General features: G+C 36.3%; 2 protein-coding genes across 2 annotated transcripts in view; one reads left to right on the forward strand and one right to left on the reverse strand.

The window, feature by feature from the left end:
* The window catches only part of LOC144441112 (vesicle-trafficking protein SEC22b-like), a 43,503-nt gene extending 35,606 nt beyond the window's left edge, over positions 1-7,897 (reverse strand). Inside the window, exon 1 of the mRNA XM_078130642.1 lies at positions 7,673-7,897. Within this exon, the coding sequence (XP_077986768.1) occupies positions 7,673-7,747 (75 nt within the window). The 5' untranslated portion in view covers positions 7,748-7,897. The remainder of the gene's footprint in view (positions 1-7,672) is intronic.
* A 289-nt stretch (positions 7,898-8,186) lies between these two features.
* The window catches only part of LOC144440768 (uncharacterized), a 176,060-nt gene continuing 157,376 nt past the window's right edge, over positions 8,187-26,870 (forward strand). The window contains exons 1-2 of the mRNA XM_078130147.1: positions 8,187-8,427; positions 22,693-22,744. Coding sequence (XP_077986273.1) covers positions 22,708-22,744 — 37 coding nt within the window. The 5' untranslated portion in view covers positions 8,187-8,427; positions 22,693-22,707. The remainder of the gene's footprint in view (positions 8,428-22,692; positions 22,745-26,870) is intronic.

A 26,870-nucleotide genomic window follows, 5' to 3' on the forward strand; every position in this document is an offset into this window, starting at 1 on the left:
AAAAAAGGAATTGTCCATACAGTGTGGGAAAAATTAAATTAACTCCAATACAAAGTTTCACTCCGTCTTAAAAAATAGCGCAAATATTGCGTTGCCGCACAACTTCATGTTCAGGGCAATGATAGATATATAATTTTTTGAAGATTTAAAGTTGTAACCAAAACAAAATTTTCATACCTAATTTCCATCATTATAATCCAGCCATCCTATGTTGGAAGTGTACAAGACAAGTATAGCAACATCCTAATCAAACTTTAAAGGGATGTGTCTACAAGGTTTTGTACTTCTTTATTTTTTAAAATCAATTTGGAACCAAGTCATACCAATGTAACAGGTTTATCTTTCTTGGTTGTCTTATTCATTATTGTAATATTGTAAAAGCCAGCTACATTCAGTTTATATGGGGAGGTGATGAAACAGCTGTCTTACAATATATTACATAATCCAGTCATAAACCAAACTGGCCATGCTACAGGCTTTGCCACCAGAGGAAATAGTAAAGTAAACATTATAGTTAATTAACAATGTACTGTTCTCACTGTGTCAGCTATTAATGAGGACAAATCTACACATTCTCAACAAAGTTAAGCTCAATCTACTGGGTAATTTCAGAGTTGAAGATTTTTGAGGAAAAGCAATGACAAACAATAACACTTCTAGAAACATCTCACCAAGTTTCAAACTCATTCACTTAGTATTTTTTGAGATATAAGTTTTTGACCAAAATTCACATTTTTACACCTTAATTCCATATCACTCATGGAATCATGGTAGGCTTAACATATCTTCGTCCATACATCCCTAAATGCATTTCCATTAAATTTCAGCCCAATCTGCTCAGTGGCTTTGGAATTATAGATTTTTAACCAAAAAGACACATTTTCAGCCCTAATTTGCATATCACTGATGGAATCATCCCGTCATGAACAAATCTTACTTTACACCCCCTTAAGAATGTTCCCACCAAATTTCGCACCAATCTGCCCAGTAGTTTCTGAGTTTAAGTTTTTTGACCAAAAACCCACATCCCTGATGCAATCACTTTCATTTGAACAATTTCCCAACTAGACACCAGAAGTAACATGACCACCAAATATCAAAGCAATCGGTCCAGCAGTTTTTGACTTTAAGTTGTTTACACACATACACACACACAGACAGACTGACAGACACTTTGCCATGCCTATAGCACTACTGAACCTTATCAGTTCAGTTGTGCTAAAAATCAGCTTTGATGAATTTTGCCGTATTCCTAACCTGTTTTGTCATCAAGTACTTCAGTTTCTCTTGTCAGACAGTGCGATGTACTCAGTGTTATTTTCTGTGTTAATTAAGGTGAAATGCACCTTGACTTTGAAAGTCATTGGATCACTTTCAAATTTGTACCAGTGGTAGATTATGATGGAAGATTTATATTTTTTGAAAAAAAATGGGGGGGTCAACCATATAGTTTTTGAAGGAGGGCGCCCTCTAGAGTTTCATTGTTCTGGTTTTGGTCAAAAAAAGCATGTCAATAAATGAATCCCTGGCAATATCATTTTTGGATGAATATAATTTTTTCAGGTCATTTTGCTTTCTTAATAATACGGTCCTTACATTCATGTCAAATAATAGGAATATTTGTGTTTTATTTCAAGATTAGCAATCAAAAATGAAAAGTTTTTTGCCATATTTTTTTTGAAAAAAAAATATTTTAAATTTTTTTTTTGCTATTTCCCCATTTTAACTTTTTGAAATAATTTGATGAAAGATAAATCAAATAAATGGAAAAAAATTGGGGTAGCCACAATCTTTTCAGATATTTTACATCAAAGTCGCATGGTTACAATGCATTCCAATGTCTTCCAATGGGTATCTTGTCACATTGGTTGCCATGGAAACAGTAAAATAGTGGTAATCGTTGATGTCACTAATGTTCCCTCCTAATATGAGATTTGGTTGGAAAACTATAAATGTGTGTAACTATAGTTACTATAAAAGAAAACAACTTGAGACATACACCCTGCGAGAAACCAAGATGGCTTCCCCTATTACGGAGGTGTGGATCAAACAACCATAACATAACAATGCATGTATGTATGCAATTGTGTGTGTGTGTGTGTGTGTGTGTGTGTGTTTGTGCGTGTATGTGTTGTCTGTCTGTCTGTCTGTCTCTGTGTGCTTCACCACCAAGCTGCCTTGCAACCTGAGAGAAAACATTAAAACTTGAATAGGCAAAGGCTACAGCAGTCAAAGTACACAAACCAAGAAACAGAAGACTTGATTTGATCCAATCATTCAAAGACCATTTGTATTCCTTTTTTTCAGATTTCAGTTTTGCTTCAAGTTTAATAATTTCATTGTTTCCTTATTTTAACAAACTACTTGTATTTTATTTTATTTTTGGATGTGATATTATAGTATATTTGTAATATTATTCAGGCAAGCAGTTTGTATAGAAATGAATAGAACTTACAATCAAGACCATCTCAATCAGAACCATGGTAGTTGATCTCCACTTTTCTGTCATGATTGATGTGTTTGTACATAGTGTACAATGTATACATAAATGAGAACTATTCCTGTCTCAGCTAGTAATGTAATGAAAAGATGTAAGTCTTTGGTAACTATTAAACATGGAGTATGCTCATTGCAACTGAATTCTGCTGGAGAAGAAGTTGATCATTTACAAAACCATAATGTGCCTGTGTTGATATACAGACAATGAACACACAAGCAATCAATCAAAATTATGGAAAATACAAATTAGCAACCATCAACAAATTTTGGCATATAGAAAGTAATATTTATTAACATTAAAAACAACTAAAACACATGACAGCTTTTTATGAAAGTGAGGATAACTTTGTCTTCTAATTTCATCAAATAGATGACAATTATTGAAAACTCAGATACGTTCAAATCTCAGCCATATTTATATCTAAACTTACATAAATATCCAAACAATGGCATGACTATTTTTTTAACCATGAACTAACTAACACAAATTTCAGTACTGTATTATTCTGAATTCAACAGTCACAGCATAGAAAGCATGTATCATGTTACATAATCTAAGCAACATTAGACACATACATTGACAACATCAATAAAAGACACATTACCTTCACTTAGGTGCATGAATTGTGCAAGAAAATTACCCCAACAGAGAGAGAAATATTGGCGCCTCTAGCCTAAGAATTGTCAAGTTTAGGTGATGCTGGCATTGGAATACATTTAGTCCATCAAATATTGTTCACAAAATTATTTAGTAACACTAGCTGGCATTTTATGAGAACAGTCTTGCAGAACTGAATGGTATTCAGAAGGTGTGATTATCATTACCACTGTTGATCACTTTCATCAACAAGGAACTGTAAATGGCTGTACTTTTTCAGTAACAATAACATTTGTGTACACATTCCCCTGGAGAGAGTGGTGTACTGGTTTCTAAATTGATCTTTACTTTGTGAATTTGAAACAGCAAAGTGTAACAAAAAAAGTTCTTAGACACTGGGATGAAGATGTAATCTTCATGTTTACTCGGTTACCTAGTGGTATATTGCTGACATCTCAATACTGGCCTGGCAATAGCTGATGTAAGGTTTTGTAGGCTAATACAAGTGTCACCACTAGTGGGTTGTCACCACAAACATCACATCTGACACATCACTTTTAGTCCATTTCTGGAATTTGTCAACATTTGTACATGTGTAAGCCCTGAATAGAAAATAAAACTTAACAGACATTTAATTAATAATCAGTTGGTATCTTACATTAAGATATAAAATTAGTTCATAAACTTAACTTTCTGTCAGTGAAATAAAATACTTATAATAATATTTAAAGTTTATCTCATACATTTACTTGAAGTAGTGACACTGGAGATATGGCTATATTATTCACACATGAGCAGAACATCATCCCACCAACACAAACAAAATGGTAAACCTAAATGATGTTTATTTTGTAAATTTGCAAAAAGCTGTTGAATCTGTTGAAACACTGTCCTAATACAAACTTTGAATGAGATCTGTTCAAGCATGTCTGAGTTATGGCTGTGGACATGGAAAATTTGCAAACAAAATGGCTGCCAGGCAGCCATATTGGATCGTATCATGCTGAAAATGGACATGCAAATGTATGTCATAGAACAATGTCCTAATACCAACTTTGAATGAGATCTGTTCAAGCATGTCTGAGTTATGCCTTTGGACATGGAAAATTCACAAACAAAATGGCTGCTAGGCGGCCATATTGGATCGTATCATGACAACAATGAATATGCACATGTATGTCATAGAGCACTGTCCTAATGCCAACTTTGAATGAGATCTGTTCAAGCATGTCTGAGTTATGGCTTTAGACAGGGAAAATTTGCAAACAAAATGGCTGCTAGGCGGCCATATTGGATTATATCATGAAACAAATTGACGTGCATATGTATGCCATTGTATGTTGCCCCTGTACCAAGTTTGAAAAAAAATCGGTCAAGGCATCTCCAAGAAACGGCTGCGGACGGATGGATGGATGGACGGAACCCAATCCATAAGTCCCCGGGGACTAATAACGGGAGACCCAAATTGGCATTCGCATTCCTTTGACTACACTCATATTTATTTCTAGTCATAGAATGCTTTTGCTACAAAAAGCCCCTGGATCTTTTGTCGTAGACTCGTACTGCTACATAGTTGCACCCTTGTCTAAATACGTACTTCAAAAGCTACAAAATTAACATAGGTCTGGGTTATGTTGTGACTACCGAACAGGGAGTACGACCTGATTGCAGATCAATTTTGAGTTTGTGCGGGTCGTCGATCCGTTCGTCGTCCATTCTCTACGCCTAGATAATTTCAATGTACCATGAAATAGATGGATTTAGCTCGTGATTGAGCTACAAAAGCAACAAAAGATGTGGCTAATTTTACATTATGGCTAAACTTTGAATGGAATGGGTACATTTTTAGTTTAGATGCATAATGGACTGTACGTTTATCGTAGAAAACTAGACGTGTTTATACCGGAAGTGATAGTTGTTCTTTCACTGGGGATGCGCACACACATGCGCAGAACTCCAAAATAACCGAGGCGCATTCTACGTTAATATAAATGGAACGTATGTCATCATAAAGACTACAATATAGAATATAGTGAATCTCATTTTCTATAGCATTTTGGTTACAAAATACACAAAGTCTATCAACCACTGGTTCATTTCTATATCTCCCAGTTTCTAAACGTCTGTACATCAATGGTATGAGGCGAACGCAAACTTCAAAGATGATGAAATCGCCAGGCTCTTCCAGTCAGTAATCATCCTCCCGATGCTGTGTGTACCATGTGGTATGCAGAGAGAACTTGACACAAACGGTGCGGGCATGCATGTGGACGTTCTTTCACATGTGGTTTCGACGCTGTTGCTTCCCAGCCTACCTGGCAAGTACATTGTATAAAAGTGAAGAATTCGATGGTGAACAGTTAGGTTACAAAGCAAAAAGTTTTAATTAAAGTACAATATAAATTCGTCTGTAAGGTTTACTGTACACTGTGAAAACACAACGTAACTAGATTGCCGTTTCACTGTGATAATTACTAGTAATACTACTTCCTTTTTTTCACGATCAACCCATAAATGTTTACAATCGTCACAAATAAATTTGTAGCTAACAATCAATCAGTCAGGCAGTCAGTCTGTCAATCAATAAGTCAGTTAGTTGAAATCCCATGAATGTTGCTTACCTTCAAATGCATTTGCTCCTTGTTCAAATTCTATAGAACGATATCCATACTCGCGTTTACTCGAAACTCGCGTGTGTGTCACACGTAATGTCAACATGCGAGTCAACATTTTCGCTCGCGATTTCACTGAAAGACTCCCCCCGATTTCCTCGGGATTTACTCGCGAGTTAATCGCGATAAACCCGAACTATTTTTCTTCCAGTAGTGTACATCGGATTTTAATCAGATTGTTGTCTTCCCTAAAGTAGCAATTGATGTAGGGAGAGTTATTTTGTGTTTCCCTTGGATCTGTACTCTGCATCGAAGATCGAGGCGGGGTATTTAAGTGATGCAAACTCACCAGAAAACAATTCTCTTTTTCAAGGTTGTGGTATGGAGCACTTTGAATCACCTTTGAAGTGTACATGCAAAGGTTGATCATTTTTTTCGTAATTATGTTTATTTTGCCATAAAAATAAATGGAATTGCATTCATACCTCTAAATATTATGCACATTGGCAAGAAAGTCGCAAAAATAATTTGAAATGATGTTTCACGAATCAAGAAAGCAATTTATCTTCATAAAATATTTTCAGTGCAATAGCAATTTTTTTGGAAACAATGTGTAGTCCGATTGTATGTTTTGAGTTCCATGTTGCTGAGCGTCGATTGTGATACATCACATGTCACATGTACATACTGTCGCAATCTTATCAAAGTAAAAAGACCATTGTTTTGTCTACCTGAACAATTACTGTGTCGTGCCAATCACATGTCCAAAGTGGATTGACACAGCAAAGTACAACACTTCACGCTCCCAGGTCAAATAAATCCGCAACGTAAGACATGTCTACCCATCAAAAACTCAGACAAAACAAAAATGGTCGGAGACAATACGCAATACACCACAGTACGGCTGGCTTCAGTGAACACGGGCCATGCTTTGAAAGAAGATGAAACCACGAAACCAAGAAGACGATACACTGACGAACGCGTTTGTGTTTCTGCAGTGATGTCACAAGTTCCAAACGCTGTCCTATCCATATGCAAATGAGAGGTACTTACCTGAAGGTGCTCTGTGGCTGAGCCGAGAGTGCCTCATTTTTCGCGCAATTTCTCGTGTTAGAATTATATTGTACTACATTTGTATTACAAACCCGATTTCCTTTATTTTTATGGCAAAATAAACATAATTACGAAAGAAATTATCAACCTTTGCATGTACACGTTAAAGTGACCTCTGGTTGAGGCCCACTAACAATGCCCATACTAGTATATCATGGGCACATCACAAGATGAGGCCCACTAGCAATGCCCATTACAAGATGAGGCCTAAATCTGTTGAAAGTTTGAGCAAAACTATTGTTTGTATAAATTGTAAAAAGTTTCTCAAAAGCCCACCTGCATTCAGAGGGCAAACAAAGTAATAAATGTACAGTGTCTAAAGCTAAAGTCAAAATTTCTTTCATGTATTTGCATAGCACACTCGTGTTAAACTGTAAAAATAGTATATTTTAAAACAAAAAATAAATAAAATAAAGATATCCATCCTACACTGCATATCATATGTGTACTACTTTACTACATGTACATGCCATTGATATAATAATACTCCTACTGTTTACATTCTTGTAGTTATACAAATAGGATTAATATTATATTTATTAAAGCCAATACAACCCAATGTGACTGGACTTTGTTTCAAAACACACCTGTTTCACTTTGTTGTGGCCATCAATCGACTGTGACAGTGAGTTCATAACATTGTATTTGTACAAGCACCCCTTACATTACGACATACTGTGTTTAACTATAAATATCACTGCAATGAAAACACAAATCGATTTTTACGAGTTCAAATAATACGCAGAATGCAAGTTTTGCAATGACGTGGCATTCCTGTTACGGCAGCAGAAACATGTTTGACGCACTCATACATGTATATAACAACATTGGACATATTAAAACTCCCTACCTGCTCATCCTCTTGCATAGATGCAGCAAGCGGAAGCCCGTCTTGAACACGGGCGATCATAGTGAGCAAAACCATTTTGTGTCGGTGAAGTACTCGGAGATTCACAAAAAATGACTATTCTAGTACTCTGCGCAATAGAAAATGGAAACAACTAATGTTTCACGCAGACTACATATAAATAAACCAACTAGTCATCCGTAAATAGAGATAGGATACAGAAGAAATCTTCAACGTGGCAGTTTGCGCATGCACGGAATTGAAACCGATCATTGCCGGAAAATACCGAAGCACATACAATTTACTCTTATTCAACAAGTGAATATGACTTGCAGGCAATTACATGTACTTAGTTTTGAAAATACCTTTCCCAAGATCATTGATTATGATTTTTTTATGAGGAAGGACGCGCGGACGTATTTCGCTGGATTTGATAAAATTAAAACAAATATTCGAGGTTAAAGGTTAATCCCCAGTGCGCAAGCGTACCGACACGTCGCTAAAAAAAATATGGCTGCTCCGACACTGTAGTGTTAAGAACGTACTGGATATTCTCAAGATTTTGCCGATTTTGTCGACTCCGCTACGTCAAAACATTCGTCACCATCTCTAAAGAGTATTTCTTATCGTAAATTTCAGTTTGGTAAAAACTTTCAGCTTTTAAAGTATCAACCAAAGAGTTTGGTGTGGTGGGAAGAACTATCGCATTAGATTAGGCGAGTGTACGGTTCCTGTAGCTGTTTGGTCAGCATTATCAGGTATGATACGACAGTTGTTTGTATAACACAGTTGTGTCTACGAAAGCAGACACTTTGGTGGTAATTACATTGTTACATTTCAAGTATTGCCCGTAAGTTGACATTCTGTTGTTGATAGTGATGTAAATTTATTGTCGGTGTTAATTTATGTCATGTGTGGGGCTCTTGAAATTTGAATGACGAAACATATGTTTCTGTTATCAGATCACCCCCTGTCACGTTTGTTTCAAAAGTCACAATTTTTAACAGCGGGCAAGTTTATCAACTATGCCAAGACAACCTGTTTGTTTGTTTGGCGAAATTTTATTTTTTTCTTGTTATTTTATTAACTTTCATTCCAAAAGTGAATATTATCATAAAGACGTGGATTTTTGAAAAATGAAATAGCCAAGAATATTTAGTGATGGTTTTTTGTAAAATGTAGTACCATAGAAAGATGTTGACTGTCATGATAGTTGTGTTAAGCAAATCTGTGCATATTTGACATTTGGGATGCATATTTTTGTATGCATGCATCAGTGGGGACGCATCATAAAACAGGGGACAAATGGGGCTTACTGTTGGGAAACATGGTTATCACAGGGTTCGCACAGTCCTGGAAAACCCTGGAATTTCAAACCCTCCTGGAAAACCCTGGAAAAATGCTCTCTACCCCTGGAAAACCCTGGAAAATGATCGTGATCGATTAATATTGACGATCGACATGTCTGTGCTCGAGCCATCCATATGATTCACTACACTGAGTCTCATTAATGTTTTTCAGTCTTTCGCCACCATGGTGAATCAGTCAACCGAATGTTCCACGAGACACTTTGCCCACAGACCGTGCCTACGCGTAGTTGAATGGGCGCCGCTTTGTTTCGATCTTGCATATTGCTACTCCAAGTCCAGTCGTCATTTCAGCGACATAATAGTGTAACAGTCCCGGGGGTAACAGTATGTAGGTCTGTTAGCAAGATTATCGTATCATAACATTGTAGCGAGTATCAAAGCGTCACCAGCCCCGATCACCAACCACGATTAGAAATTGTTACAAGACTGGCGCACAAGTCAACATACTACAAGCTCACGCATGGCAATACTAGGACCTAAGGGAAGTGCAGTTGAATTTCCGGGTTGTGGAAGTACGGTTTTGTCTTTTATGTCGTCGATAAATGGGTATTTATTTTACATGTTCTAAAAGAATAAACTACTTTTTTTTATGTTTGTCAGTACAGTACAGTAACATTCCTAAATGGTGCGAAATCGCGATGTTCCGTACACGTACACAAACAACGAGACGCAAGGGATGAACGTATTCAGTTATCCATAGCACAAAATTTTGTTACGTAAATGACGTTTTAATCAAAATTTTGAAGAAAAAAATTATTTTAGTGACTTCTAAATCTAGTCACATCAAACCGTACAATAATGAGGACAAACTTTACAGGGCTCGAAATTCGCGGTAGTCCCGCGTCCACAGACTACCAATGTTTGTCTCTGGGCCAACAAATTATGTGAGTGGTAGCCCAATTGGGCTACTAAGTTTTGAATGAAACTGTGACAGCCTGACTCCGACACCTTCCCGGGCCGGGGGCCTCCGAGGTCGCAGTCCTGTGGGACGTGTTCTCGCCAAAATTAGCGTCAAAATCAGTGCGTCTTTTCCAAATTTGAATCCACACTACGTACATGTTTATAAAATGTACACGAAATACATGTACACTGTACACGTCATTCTTCCGTTCATCGTATACACAGGTTGTACTTCCAAAATGTCACAACAAAACATTTATATGCAACAATATTCTGTATAGCGATTTAATGTTATCTTTCTGTACTTTCAATTTCCCATGGTAATCACTCTCTGGAAATCTGATCTCCGGCCCAGGCTCTTTCGGTTCTTCTCGGAGTTGGAGTACAGTACACTCTCGGTACAGCACTGCTGCAGTAACTAAATTCCATAACATGAATGACAGCTTTAACTTTCAACTTGACAGAGACACGGTTGTAATGGTGTTTGATAAAATTCTATGCTGATGAGAACTGTTAACTTGGTATACACCTACAGATTCGTTTATTCTTGAACGCTGCCTAAAACATTCCGTGTGTAAACCACGCTCACGCAACCCCTGAGAGCATGCAGTGGTGAATGGTAAATTCACGTAATGCATTCGATATAGTAGTAGTAGCAAAGCTCAAAAGAAAGTTGAAGTTTCAGTGAGAATGAAATGGTGACATGATGATTTGAATTTATCTGAGTGAAGTTTTCAGCATGGACCGTCTGCTGATGTGGTCTTAGGCTCTGTTTGATTATCTCTTCGCCCATGAATGGAAGGGGCTTCGCCGTAATGGCCGTCTAATCCGTCTGTTAATAAGTAACCAATCACGTGGATAGATAATGATTACAGCACATAGTTTCTAAACTACCCAAGACGTAGTCTCCACATCAGGAAATGGCCATGGGGCTTATGAAACTGTTTATACGTTTTCCATACGTTGAATCATATTCAAATTTTACAGGTCTCACTGCACCAAGAGATTTAGATAATAGTTACAAGTACGAACTGCGACTATATGTTTTCTCTCCATTGCAATAATAACCGTACGTTGTTTGCTAATAGTAATACTGTGTGTTCTTTACCCTACCACTTGCAATGTGTATTTTTAAATTTTGCATATTCTTTTTAGAGTTTCTGTACATCGCACTGTGACGTATGTGTAGTGCGTTTTCTAAGAAATTAAAATAATAATAAATAAATAATAATAATAATAATAATAATAATAATAATACGGCAACTCTTTATGACACGTCCCCAGAGACACATACATGCAAAAAATTGCATCCCCAATGTCAAATATGGCGTGAAATACACACAAATAACGTGTTAACGTGACCTCTCAAGTTATTCAAACAATCATCGAATTCAATACATCATATAGTTACATATATACACAAACACCATTAATTTAGGAATGTATGCATATGGGCTACCAGTCACTGCTCTCGGGCTACCAAATTTAAATGATGATAGCCCACCTGGGCTACCAAGAAAAAAAAAGAATTTCGAGCCCTGTTTTAGTTTTTGGCACAACTGAACTGAGGTTGAGTAGTGCTATAGGGATCGCTCGGCGTCTGTGTGTGTGTGTGTGTGTGTGTGTCACTGTGTGTGTGTGTGTGTGTGTCACTGTGTGTGTGTGTGTGTCTAATCGTTCACAACATATACTTTAATTCTGGCAGTCGCCATCATGAGGGGTTTTAGCAGGGCATGAGGCAACCTGATAATGATCGACGGCCAGTGCCGTGCTTCAAATGTTGTGACACTGTTGTTGTGCCATGTGCAATAACGTGTTTCCCCTCCGCTGTCTTCGATCACTTGCATTACATACATTGTGTACATGTATGTACATGTAGCAAACGTGATGCTATAGACTTTCGACTTGTATTCTTCAACGTCGTCAAAAAAGTTTAACAGACTCATACATGTATACCTCTTGATAAAGTAGGGATGCTGTGTCCGATCATTGGTTTTTTGTTCAAATTTACTCTGAAAACACTTTTAGGTTAATAGTTGGCCATCGTACAAATGTATATCGCGAAGTTCGACCAGGGCTATTGCATACAAAATTCCAACATGATGGGTACATGTAATGACGTCACAAAATCTCGCAAGTTTTTGAAGTACATGTACTCCATAGTAAAGTAGAGATTTCGGCCAGATGCGACACCATAAGTGACATCCCTGGTGAACGCAAACTTTTCAATGTTTTTTTTTTAAAGTCTACTCGTCTCCGGACATTTAGTTTGAAACAATTGAAGCTTCCCTGAGAAAACTAATCGTTATTTTTTGAAATCATTTGTAATAATTTTAGCTTTCCTGACAAAACTAATCATATATATTGTTTGAAATAATTTTAGCTTTCCTGACAAAACTAACCACAATTGGTGTGGGGAACACTGATAGTGATCTGATCACATGTATCAATGTCAAAGTATAAGTGGTTTCCACAAACATATATGTACTGTTGTAAAAGCTTTATTTACAGGGACAGGGCTCGAAATTAACTTTTCTCCCTGGTAGCCCCTGTGGGCTACCATTCATAAAGGTCAGTAGCCCCATGACCTTCACTGGTAGCCCCATATATTTGTGTACATAGTTATCATACAACAGTGGTTTACCAACACTGAATGTGGAATATAATGTCTGTTTAACAATGTAAAAATGGTTGATAATAAAGTTACGAATTTCTGTTGTAATGATAGGACAAACGTCTCAAGTATATATGATTACTCATATGGCATAAACTATGAACACACCACGACCATTCATCTACTTGACTGCTTGACCATTTTACACCAGTCCATCAAAAGACCGTGTTTCGATGTCATATACCATCAGCCTCATCTATTACGTACTGATTGTCGTCGCATGAAATTCGAGTTTCGTAATTCCCAGTCTGTATATTCGTTCATTTGAAACCATGCATTTCCTAAAATGTTTTACATTAAAATCCGAAATGTGAATGAACGCATCGACTTCGGCTATGATTCCATCACCACTCGAGCCGAGCATTACGGAAATGACAAAATTGACATCGTACCGAAAATGGGTGAACGGGTCCTGCTGTCAGTAACCAACAACTTCGTGTCAAGTACTAACAACGTAAGGAAGTGCTTCACGGATTAAAACGCATGATTTTTCATCAATGTTTGCGGAATTGTTATCACGAAATGTACCCCGGAAGTATCTGAATTAGCTGACATCGCAGCACATGGTGCATCCAGGGTGTGACGTCATAACATCGTTGTCAAATATAAATATTCATGAGAGAATAATATGTAGCGATGTAGACGTCAAACACATTGCGTCCTGCATACACATTGGTAAGACGCGTTGACATTCGATGTTCAGCGGGAACGTATTGTGTTGGTTATATTAGCGACACGACGAAGGCCATCAACTCATGACAATATCTGAGACAGGTTTCAAATAAAAATTGCTTCCTCAGTACAATTGAGTATGTAGAACCAGTAAAGGTACACCATTTCTTGTACTAGGTCTCTGTCTGGAACAGTTTTGTTTTGTAATTGGTGGTAAAAAGTGGCAATGGTGTAGTAACCAGTAGTGTTATCCATCCTCAAGAGATGATAAAAAACGTATGCAAAAAAAAGAGAAGACATTATAAATTGTATCTTTATTGCTTTATCAAAGTTAACAAATGAAACCCACAAAAATGGTTGTATTCAAAGGCCCTCTCTCTACACATACATGTAGCACTACAGTGTTAATTTTTTTTTGTAAAATGCAAAATATTGCTTTTGTGATGAATTACATGTATTTCTTTTTTTTTTTTGGAATTTTTATTTACATTTTTTTGCAACTGTTTTTTTTTTCAGCTAAAGCAGAAATTTGCCTTTTATTTAATTACATGATATCTTCAGCATTAAGAGTGCAGTAAAATAACATTGCTTTTTCCTCAAACTTGTGGAAGTAATGCAATGAAGACAAATGCGTATGCATGAAGTGTAATATGGCAAGATGGTGTCCATGATTCAAACATGTCTACTGTATTATATTGTAGGTAGCGTTTGCTGTGATTTTCAGGCTTCTTCTGTGTTTGTGACATTGAATTCGGCATGAACCAAATCCTACAATTCCTACAATGTAAACGCAAATAGAAGCGATTCACATCTGAATTGCAAAGTTAAGTGGGTTTTCTGCTAAATTACGCCTTACTTGTCAAATTTGAATATAACACATCGTATGCAAAACGTTTCACCACTTTCATTAGTCTTGCTGCTAGATGTTCGGGCTTTCTTTTGATACTATAAGCGAACGAAGTTCGCAGTGAGAGCTTGCCCGAACAGTCTAGCAAATGTCATTTTCAGACCGGACATTCCATTGAGATTAGTGGGTTGGGCATATATATACTTTAATATATATATGCATATATATACTTTAATATATTCAATCTCTCCATGCAGGTGTTGACAAACACATTTATGTCATTACTATGTCTTATCAGTGTATGGTAATTGTGTTTGATAAGTGTGTAGACGTTGTCATTCACACATTTTAGTTAAAGCATTGGTGGTTATTTTTACAAGCCCCCTCCTTATGATGAATATGCTTGAAAAATTAGCTATTGTCCTCTGTTTGTGCTTGTCGCTAATACGGTTCTCTGATTGGCAGTTATTTATATCCCGATGACATTTGCTAGACATTGGATGTTCCATCCTTGATAGCGATGTTCGGGCGTGTGTCGTATTCTATCGGAAGAACATCCGAGGTCTAGCAGATAGACTACACTTTCATGTGCCATCTTGGAGAGTTTAGAAACTATGAAATATTATCATTACTTATACACGTGATTGGTTACTTATTAATAGACTTGATTACAAAAGGTCTCCATCAATACCACGGCCATTCCGGTGAAGCATCTTCCTTCACGGCCGAAGCAATAAATAAATACACCACATCGCTGGACCCATGTCATCATTTCATCTCACTCAAACTGAAACCTTTTTTTTTTCTGCTTCGTTACCGGATGGAACACATTACGTGAAATTACAGTTCACTTCATGCTCTTCGAAGATTCATTTGAGGTTAACCATGGTTCACACGTACACATCGTTCAAAAATAAAAATTATCATGGTGTATACCAAGTTCATAGTTCTCCTCAGCAACACAAATTTGTTTATACCAGGTTTTTTTTTAATTTTTAATTTTAATAATTGGTGGGAGGCGCTCAGTTTACATCTGGTGATTATTAGTACACATGTACATGGTGGAAACATTTCCCGTCACCAATTTTCAATAGAAGTATATTAGAATGCAATGCACATGAAGTGTAGCATAGTACTACTACTACACATCCACTGGCAGTAAGCCCTTATGAACCGTTGACATTTACACTGTTGACAAATACGGACGAAAGCTAAAAGTCTTACACATTTTTAGAGTGCAAATGTCCCATTTTGGTGCTAGAGTTCAGAATTGAAAAGTTCTAAATTATCGTCACAGGTCGGGAAATCATAGTCAGTTCCTGACAATCGTATTCCGATTTTACCATATGTTATCTTCATACAATACGTACCAGTCTAGTTCCCGACGACCGTATTCCGATTTTACCCTACCTTAATAATGTAGAGTAGAATCGGAATACGGTCGTCAGGAACTAGACTAGTACTCTATGAAGATAACTTAGAGTAAAATCAGAATACGGTCATCAGGAACTAGAATAGAGAATCACCGGCGATGCGTGAAACACGTGTATGTGTCAGCCATGTTTATACTTGAGTTCGATGAACATGTTGTAGAACTCAGTCCAAATTTGTAAAATAAAACGACATACATGTAGTATCTCTGAATTTTAATTTTAAATACATATATATAGTACATTTACAAATTTATATGATAAAATCAAAGACTGTGAAAAACAATTCTCAACCGCTTTCAAAGTTTTTAGCGAACCCGGACGAATTTAGCCGACGAATTACAGACTAAGAATTACATCATTGCCAACTATTAACAGCACGTTATACAGTAAAGTGATCCCGTACACTTTGTTGTGTTGGTTTTTAGACGACGCTACACGACGTATAAAAAATCGATGGAAAAGTTATAACATTGTATCAAATTTTAGACGTTGTTTAAAAAAAGGAATACAATATTTGCGACCTGACATGCAAGTTTTCAACCATAGGGCCTGCGATCCTCGAGTGGATCCAACTCTAATATTTTCAAGTTCATGTTGAAACTGATTACAAAGGTAACACTGTCAATCTCAATCCCCTGCCGGCGAATTTTACATACGCACATCGTTTTTTAGCACTACTGAGGTTCAGTAGTGCTATAGGGATCGCCCGGCGTCTGTCTCTGTCTGTCTGTCTGTCTGTCTATGTGTGTGTGTGTGTGGATGTGTGTGTGTGTGTGTAAACAACTTCAAGTCAAAAACCGCTGAACCGATTGCCATGATATTTGGTGGGTCCATTACCTTGGGTGTCTAGTTGGGAAATTGTTCAAATCAAAATGATCGCATCACAGGTGTGTGATTTGGGTCAAAAAATGTGATTTTTGGTCAAAAAACTTAAACTCAGAAACTAAAGGGCAGATTGGTGCGAAATTTGGTGGGAACATTCTTAAGGGGGTAGAAAGTAAGATTTATTCATGACATGATGATTCCATCAGTGATATGCAAATTAGGGCTAAAAATGTGTCTTTTTTGGTTGAAAATCTATAATTCCAAAACTACTTAGCAGATTGGGCTGAAATTTAATGGGAATGCATCTAGGGATGTATGGATGAAGAAATATTATGCATACAATGATTCCATGATTGATATGCAAATTAGGTGTAAAAATGTTCATTTTTGGTCAAAAACTTATATCTCTAAAAGTACTTAGTCACCGAGTCTGAAACTTGAAAGTGTTATTCTGCACATCTTCTCCAAAACATTTTGACAAAATTGGCCCTAGCAACCATCACCACACCCTTAGCAACAACCAAATGGCAGTATATTTTGGTCAAATAACAACATCATCTGGTAGGCAAATGATTGAACATTCAAAAAATGTATGCAAATACCCTAGCAACCATGACCACGCCCATAGCAACAACCAAACAGTGGTGTATTTCACAAAGATAACAGGGTTTGATAGACAATTGAGTAAGCGTTCAAAAAATGTATGTAAATTTCCCTAGCAACAAGACCATGCCCATAGCAATAGCCAAATAATCACACATATTGCAAAGATGACAACAGGAATAGAAAGACAAATGAATAAACATTTATAAAATGTATGCAAATGTGCCTAGCAACAAGACCACGTCCATAGCAACAGCCAAATGATCACATGTATTGCAAAGATAACAACTGTGATTAATAGACAATTGAATGAATGTAAAAATGCCTAGCAACAAGACCATGCCCATAGCAACTGTATATTGCATAGATAATATCAGGAATTCATACACAAGTGAACAAAAACATTCACAAATATATGTAAATATATCTAACAACATGACCATGTCCATAGCAACAGCCAAATGATAGCATATATCGTAAAGATCGCAACATGGTTGGATAGGTTACTGGATAGTCATTCAGCAAATGAACACCTATTGTTAGCAATAGCATGGACTAGCATATGGATAAACATTTTTATCAACTGTACAGTTGTGCTACAACGCCATTGGCGGTATTTTTTTTAAAGGGACCCCATATTTTCAGCAGTGATGGGTCCCTGGGTGTCACTGGTTTCAAAGTCTAGTGCAATCCCTGGTAGACACATCAATTTAAAGTTTGATAAGGATGTTGCTATACTTGTCTTGATTAATAGGATGGCTGGATTATTATGATGCAAATTAGTTATATAATTTTTATTTTGGTTACAACTTTAAATTTTCAAAAAAATATATATCTATCATTGCCATGAACATGAATTTGTGCGAGAATGCAATATTTGCACTATTTTTCAAAACATTTTGAGAACTGGCTCTAGCAACCATGCCCATGCCCTTAGCAACAGTGAAGTGATAATGCATTACAAGGATAACGACGGGTAGGTAAGTGAATAAATAATCAAAAAGTGTATATTAATATGCCTAGCAACAAGACCATACCCATAGCAACATCCCAATGATTGTTTATATTGCAAAGATGGAAACTGGGAAGGGTAGGGAAGTGAATAAAGATTCTGAAAATGTATACAAATATGCCTAGTAACAAAGACCACGCCCATAGCAACTGCCAAATTCAGTTGTGCCACAACACAATTGGCGGCATTTTTTGTAAATATTTTATCAAATACTCAATAGTAGTCTGTTCAGGAGGATTCTTCATTTTTGTAAGCACACAATGTTACACCTTGACAGCTACATGTACATGTATTTCAGCCAGGTGCCAAACAGTAACCTTACATGTACATGTATATGATGATACCAAGAAACTTTTGGATCATTTGTAGTCGCAGTGTGTACCACCTGGAGGGGACTTATACATTGGGTTCCATCCGTCCATCCATCTGTGCGTGCGTGGGTTCACCCTCACATCTCTGACATGAAGGAACCTGACATGAACTTGATGATGAAGGAACCACTTTGTTTTACGACCGAATCAAATATTGCTGAATGGCAGCCATATTTGTTGTTAAATTTCACAATATGCATCATAACTTTGGAGGTATTATTATACGCAGTGACTCCATTCAATTTCAAGTGCCTGTACACCCATTTTATCAAATATGAGCTTGCTTTAAAACCCTGACCTTTGACTGTGCAAGTGATTTTCAAGTGACAGTTTCACAATTTCAAGGTGAAATTACCAAAATATTTCTTTCTATGTTGAATAAACTAAAAAACTTCATTTAAATGTCTATACCCAAAGGTCAGCTTTCTCTTCATATCTTGACCTTTGCCCATTTTCTCCATATTCAAGGTCAAATAGGATATTAGTCAATAAATTATGAAGTTTTGTATCTGGCGACACCAATCAGATTTGCACAATAACTTTGCCAAAAAACATACTTGTGCAAGTTTGGGAGTACATGTATGTCTACAATTGAAGGCTTGTATCTATTCCAGTTTATGCTGCTTTGTTAGTCCCCGCGGACGAAGTCCGGAATGGGGACTTATGGATTGGGCTCCGTCTGTCCGTCCGTGCGTCCGTCCGTCCGCAGCCGTTTCTTGGAGATGCCTGGGCCGATTTTTTTCAAACTTGGTACAGGGGCAACATGCTATGGCATACATATGCACGTCAATTTGTTTTATGATACGATCCAATATGGCCGCCTAGCAGCCATTTTGTTTGCAAATTTTCCCTGTCTAAAGCCATAACTCAGACATGCTTGAACAGATCTCATTCAAAGTTGGTATTAGGACAGTGTTCTATGACATACATGTGCATATCCATTTTCATTGTGATACGATCCAATATGGCTGCCTGGTAGCCATTTTGTTTGCGAATTTTCATGTCCAAAGCCATAACTCAGACATGCTTGAACAGATCTCATTTAAAGTTGGTATTAGGACAGTGTTCTATGACATACATGTGCTTATCCATTTTCGTCGTGATACGATCCAATATGGCTGCCTGGCAACCATTTTGACAGTGAATTTTCCATGTCCAAAGCCATAACTCAGACTCCATTTTCATCGTGATATGATCCCCCATACCCAACCAATCCTTTATTGTTGGAGGCATATTCCATGTCCAACAAGCACACACAACATATCTAAGTCTGTTTGTTTTAGGTTCACAAATGTTGTTGCGTGATCAGAGTAGTGATAATTCCTTAAAACCCAATTATAGCGGGGACTATGTCATTCTCAATGACTTGTTTAAATTATTTCAGTCTGTTTTACAATTTGTCATATTTTTGCATGTTCTACAGTATTAAAAAGAGAATTTAGCTAAAACACACATTTTGGTCAATTATGACCTTTAATGGGCCATTTTACCCAGTTAAATATGGTAGGGGAGAAACTGTGTTTGCAAAAAAAGACCATATCTAATTGTATGCTATACAACAGTGGGGAAATAATTGATCATTTGTACTGAGAAAAGTTGATGACGAATTTCATCACTTCAGAGCCTTTTCATGTCTGTTCAACACACTACATGTGTACAATGTACATATGATATGTCACATGTTGTAACAGGGTATTTTTAGAGTGACTTACAACTTACTGAAAATGCCACAATTTCGCAGTGAAGTATTCCGACAGTCATTTTTTAACAGAATATGTTATACTTGGAAGTTGGAATGCTTGTCCAGTCAAATTGTACTTGTCGTTTTCAGTAAGTGTCAACTCATATAAAAACAATCTCCGTATATTGTATAGAAATCTTTTGGAAAATAGTTTTTTGTCTTATGATACTTGCCACTTGGGTCAATCGATGTCATTGTGCCAAGTGTCGTATTTCTTAATTATGTTCTCGTACATGTATGTTATTCGTTTAGTGTATATTTTTTATATATTGTATTTACTGTTTTTAATGTTCTTGTTAGCTTGCTTTTTGTGTATGCCATTTGTTGTATGTGGAGGGTTGCTCTTATAATATCTTATATAGATGCTTGCCACCTGTGTTACCTTTTTTCCCCTGACTTATTGTTGAAGTCTAATAAATAAAAAACCCCAAAAACAAGTCTGTATCCTATAATATACAATTACATGTACTGTACATTTAGTTTGTGTACATGGTTGCAGAACTGGTTATTGAAATTTCATGCAAATAAGTGTAAATCGGTAACTTATTGAACATGGAAAAAACACTTTAATAGTTTGCCTGTCAAGAAAAATAAATTATGTCTCTGTTCATGCATCCAAATGTGTATAACGTTTTTGTTGACAGGAAGTGTGTCAATGCATTTCGATTTAGATCACTATGAAAATGTCTTCAGTGAAGACCGGTATGAATAGAATTATCTATTTATTAGCCTCAACAGGCACAGCATAGACAAACCCAGATAGTCCAGTTGCCAGAGGTGGTTTTGGGGGGGTTAACCTTGCAATGTGAGTTATATGATATTTTTTTGCAGATTCCACCTCAGAAAGGTGTCCTGTTAGCATATCTGACGGGTACCACTCACGCACCCCTGGGCATTTTGTTATATCGCGAGAAAACCGAAATACCATGTATTGCTATGGGTAAACATGTTTTGGTAGGCTTAATACTTACTGCCTATAAAACCATGTCAAAGTTACTTAAAAGTCATATTTACATGTTACACACTGTATATTATGCATAATCAGTCAATTACAAATATTTTGTCAAAAGTTTTGGATATTAAAATATCATAATTAGGCCAAAGGTCAACAAAACGACGTCGTTTGGGAGGGTGGTGTCCCCCCTCCCATGGTGAAATTTTTTTGAAAAACAGAAACCTTTCAGAGGCAATTTAGAGCATCTTTCAGAAGTACAGACACCATTAATTATACATTGTCATTTACTGGTTAAATATGTAATTTAGAAAAAATGACACATGTCAGGTTTCCTCTGAAGAAAATTTGTGTTATGTGATTTATTGGTAGGTTTTGAAAATTCTTAAAGCTGTCGCTGTAATTCCATGACCTTGGCGAGCCCACTAAGTTAGTAATTGTTTCGACTTATGCCTTCACTCAGTTCGTGTTCAAAATGGTGGATTTTCACTTTGACTACCACTTTTTAAAACTGGTAGTCAACAGGGAAGATTTGGAAGTCATTCTTTTTTTCAGCATTTAATAATTTATGCATAAACAAAACATTAAGTAATAAACGTTCGAGTTTTTTCATGAAATTAGTGACATTCATATTATGCAAACATTTGACCTGTCCTAAAATACTACACATAATATCATACTATTATCATAGTAAGTAAATATCATATAAATGATTATTGTGTGTACCAAGCTCTTATTTTGCAATGTCCACTTGGAAACCTCAAACTGACACCAATTTTGGCATAAACACATACATAATAAATATACACATATTTTACATCCATTCATTCAGTCACGCACACGGGTATACATGTACAAACAACCCCCCCTAAGGGCTTCGATAAACGATGTAAATGTTCATCCTTCCACTAAATTGAGGTATCATAGTATTGAATGACTAGTTGTAAAATACTATTACATTCGCGATTAGTGGTGGGAGAATGATTTTATTCCGTATATTTTCCTAAGTTTTGTATCATTTTGATCGCAACTGTGTGACATGGAAAAGACAATGAAACAGTCATGAAATCAATAGAGTGTTGCGTTTGAGTAGACGTTATGGCGTTTGATCACATATAAGCTACATGTATTTTGTTTATTTCACCAACCCATTGTCACTGCATGTTCCTGGACAGCGGTATCAAACTAAGTCAAAGGTCACAATCTTTTGTCACACGATGTATTTCTTATGAAGAGTTCATAGAAGTTTTGTAGTCTGAAAATCATTATGACCATTACAAAGCTGTCTTTGACTAAATTTCACGTCATTTCTGTCATCATCTCGAAAAATGTAGCCGGAGAAATGACAAGAGTAGGCGGGTATTTTCTCCGGCGTCCGGCATATAATGAAACCCCTGAACAAGACCATGCCCATAGCAACAGACAAATGATCACATATGTTGCAAATATAACAACAGGGTTGGATAGGCAACTGGATAATCATTCAGCAAATGAACATGTATACCTACTGTAGCATTGATCAGCATGTGGAAACTAAAAACTGTACAGTTGTGCTACAATGCCATTGCAGATATTTAAAAAAAATGCTGACTAGATATTTGCATTTCTGTTTATGTTCCATAGATTTAATAAGTGACCATGTCAGCTCCAAACAATGGTGGTTACTTTGATGGAGGTAAGTGAAGATATTTGATATCCAATCATGAACATGGAGACTCTAAATTGCAATAACAAAAGACAAATGTGTAAAAATCTTGATTAGTTAGTCATTTAACCATGCCTATGTACAGTACAAGCTGGAACTTTGTCACCCGGCTGGTGCATCATTAACGAGATGCAGATGCAAATGGGTGTGTCTTAGAGCCACCCTGGCTGTGTCCTGTCTTGCTCTAATTTATTAGCACAACTGAACTGAGGTTTAGTAGTGCTTATAGGGATCGCCCAGCGTCTGTCTGTCTGTCTGTCTGTCTGTCTGTCTGTCTGTCTGTCTGTGTGTGTGTGTGTGTGTGTGTGTGTGTGTGTGTGAACAAGTTAAAGTCAAAAACCGCTGAACCGATTGCCATGATATTTGGTGGGTCCATTACCTTGGGTGTCTAGTTGGAAAATTGTTCAAATCAAAATAATCTTACCACCGGTTTGTGATTTGGGTAAAAAAATGTGATTTTTGGTCAAAAAACTACTGGGCAGATTGGGCTGAAATTTGGGTGAAACATTCCTCAGGGTGTTTTTACTAAGAATTGTTCATGATATATGATGGTCCCCATCAGTAATATGCAAATTAGGGCTAAAAATGTGTCTTTTGGTAAAAAATCTATAATTCCAAAACCATTGAGCAGATTGGGCTGTAATTGGAATGCATTTAGGGATGTATGGACGAAGAAGTATTAAGCATACAATGATTCCATGAGTGATATGCAAATTAGGTGTAAAAATGTTCATTTTTGGTCAAAAACTTATATCTCAAAAAGTGCTTGGTCAATGAGTCTGGAACTTGGTGAGATGTTTCTGAAAGTGTTATTCTGCAGATTTTCTTCAAAACATTTTGACAAAATTGGCCCTAGCAACCATGACCACGCCCTTAGCAACAACCAAATGGCAGTATATTTTGGTTAAATAACATCTTCTGGTAGGCAAGTGAGTAAACATTTTAAAAAATGTATGCAAATATCCCTAGCAACCATGACCACGCCCATAGTAACAGCCAAACAGTCTTGTATTCACAAAGATAACAGGGATTAAGACAATTGAATAAACATTCAAAACAATGTACGTAAATTTGCCTAGCAACAAGACCACGTCCATAGCAACAGCCAAATGATCATGTATATTGCGAAGGTAACAGGAATTGAAAGACAAATGAAAAACATTCAAAAAATGTATGTAAATGTGCCTAGCAACAAGACCACGCCCATAGCAACAGCCAAATAATCACATATATTGCGAAGATAACGGAGATTAATAGACAATTGTATAAACATTCAAAAACTAAATAAACTTGCCTTGCAACATGACCACGCCCATAGCAACAGCCAAATAATCATGTATATTGTAAAGTTAACAAACAGGAATTGGAAGACAAATGAGTAAACATTCAAAAAATGAATGCAAATGTGCCTAGCAACAAGACCACGCCCATAGCAACAGCCAAATGATCACATAGGTTTTTACATCACCTTTGGATTATGGGGGTCCTTGGAACCCAAGGTCTGAAAATTTGGGGGTCCCAACTGCAAATCTTGGGGTCATTCACAAAATCAAGAAATTGATGTCTAATAAATGAGGTAATACGACAATGGACATCAAAATAAGCATGAACAAAATTGAATTGAATTTAAAATTAATTGACTTGAATAGGCAAATGAAAACACAACTAAATATTAATTAAGTCCAGTACCCTGTACATGTATACCACAGTTACCATGGTCTTGTCATAATACTATTATTAGCAACTAGACTCTTATACACAGCAAACAAAGTTGTCTATCACTTGGTACTTAATGTAATCTGTCGGCTATTAACCCTTTCAGTACTAAAAACTCTCCCGCCATTTTTTTAAGACAAAATTTCTTGTTAGTCTGCAAGTTTTTTTCCATATATCAACTTGATTTTAGATTGAGAAATATTACTTCCTGATGATGTAGTATTACTACATTTACAAATCGATTATCCGTATTGTTTCATATTCTTCTCCAGTACAGAACACTGGGCAAAAAAGTTGATCTACTGAGCGTATATGTGTGCCGACGCACTCGTAGATTTAACATGCACAGAGATGTACTTGAATATACACAAACGCAGATCACATGTGTGCAGTAAATCTACGTAGCGTATATTACCATAGACGGAACATCCCAGTACGCTTAGTGTACGTTGTCGGTATATTAACGCCGACAGGAAGTGTGTCAGTGCGTATACTATCGCCGATAGAACGTAGATCTTCGTCAGACTAACGTACACGGAGTATACGTAGTACGTATATCAAGCATTGTACCCCCACGTTATAGGCCTGCTAACGTTCAAGATTTGCATAAAAGGTCAACTCCAAAGGTCAGTATTGTGGTCAAAGGTCACAAGAATTCTAGCACGGCCGGTCCCAGCATGCACGGCACGCCCACGGGGTACCGGCCCTAGCTATAGGGTAGCTTTCTAGGGATGCAGGTTGGGCCTAGTTATTGGCTTATAAACATGCTTATTCAATAAAGATCTTTCTGTATTTTGCTGGTAACATCACCATCTTTTGATCGTATTCACTTCTAATCTTCAAATTAACTGTAATTATGATTCTTCCAGTTCTCCATTACTTTATGATGGTGGATACTGGCAAATGCACATATACATGTATTTTGTATTCTAATACTTTGACAAAACAGATAAACCTTTGTTAGCAAGAAGGAAGCTAACAACAACAACAACAACAACAACAACAAACAAATAAACAACAACAATGTAACATTTAATCTTTACAAATATGGGAAGGGGAAATTTAATTAACACTGCAATCACTTCTGAAATAACAAACAGGAAACTTTATTCATAAAAGAAAGTTGAACAGTAAATTTGACATTTCTTTTACAGGAGTAACATCATATTCCATATATCACGTACTGGTACTATGTTTTTACACTTTTTATGTTCTTTAAATGAACCAAGATGGATTCAATGTGTCTTTGACCCACTAAATTCCATAGAAGAATAACCCAAACTGTACAAGTAATGTCAGTAGATAGAAATTGTTCTTTCCAACATATAGGTGGTACAGTGTGTAGCTACATGTAGCTGAGGACACATTATTGATAAATATCACTGTACAAAATACAATTACATTTTACATGTACACACTCCAGACTATAATTATGTAGATAAAAATGGGAATCTACACAACTGGTATAATGGTGCAACATGCACACAAAAGCCAAATTGTTTACAATAACTAATATTTCACAAATGTTTTAGGAAAGTAAAAAAAAAATCATGTAAAATATCATTTTTGTATCGATTTGATATTGTTATATGTATGTAAATGTACACCAGATCTACTTTGTTAGCAGTATGTACATTGTAACTGAGGACCCGTTTTTGACAAAAAAAATCTTTGTATAAAATACAACATATTGCTCACTAAAAACTAATCAGGTTGCAGTGCAGAGATGATTTAGGTAGTTAACTATGTATACAGACTTGATAACAGAGAATCTCTCTACTTACATTTATTAGTAATCAAATAAATATATCTTGCTATTTTGTATCAACTAAACTATTTCATGATTCTCTCCAACATTAAATTGGTATATTCTGTTGTTGACAAAAAATATACAACTATATACTACCATGACAGCATCCTAGACAAAGCAACATTGACACAACTAAATACATTTTCTATAGCATGTGGTAAAGTAAAGATACCACAAACCTGCAATCATGATAGTCCCTAGAATGTACACCTGAAGATCATAAAAGTCTGCAAAAATAATACTGGACAGTCAGATATACGTTTCTATTATGTAATAATAATGTCAAATGATAAATTATGTCCAGGTTTCAAAATAATCTATATGTATTACATGTATATATAAAATATTCAAACCAAATCTGTGTACACAAGCAAATACAGTTGGTGAAATATGCAGAATGAGGGTTGACAACAGACTATTGGTTGTCAAATTGATAGCAACCAAACATTCATGTTATACACTTCTTTCCAATGTAATGTTGCATTAGTGAGAGTCTGTAACTGTAAAATCCATTGTTGACTTAAAAGTTACTTTACAATTACAACATTGATAGAGTTGGTTACATGTGCA

The sequence above is a fragment of the Glandiceps talaboti genome, chromosome 10 (genome assembly GCF_964340395.1).
Source record: "Glandiceps talaboti chromosome 10, keGlaTala1.1, whole genome shotgun sequence".
In the NCBI taxonomy this organism is placed as follows: domain Eukaryota; kingdom Metazoa; phylum Hemichordata; class Enteropneusta; family Spengelidae; genus Glandiceps; species Glandiceps talaboti.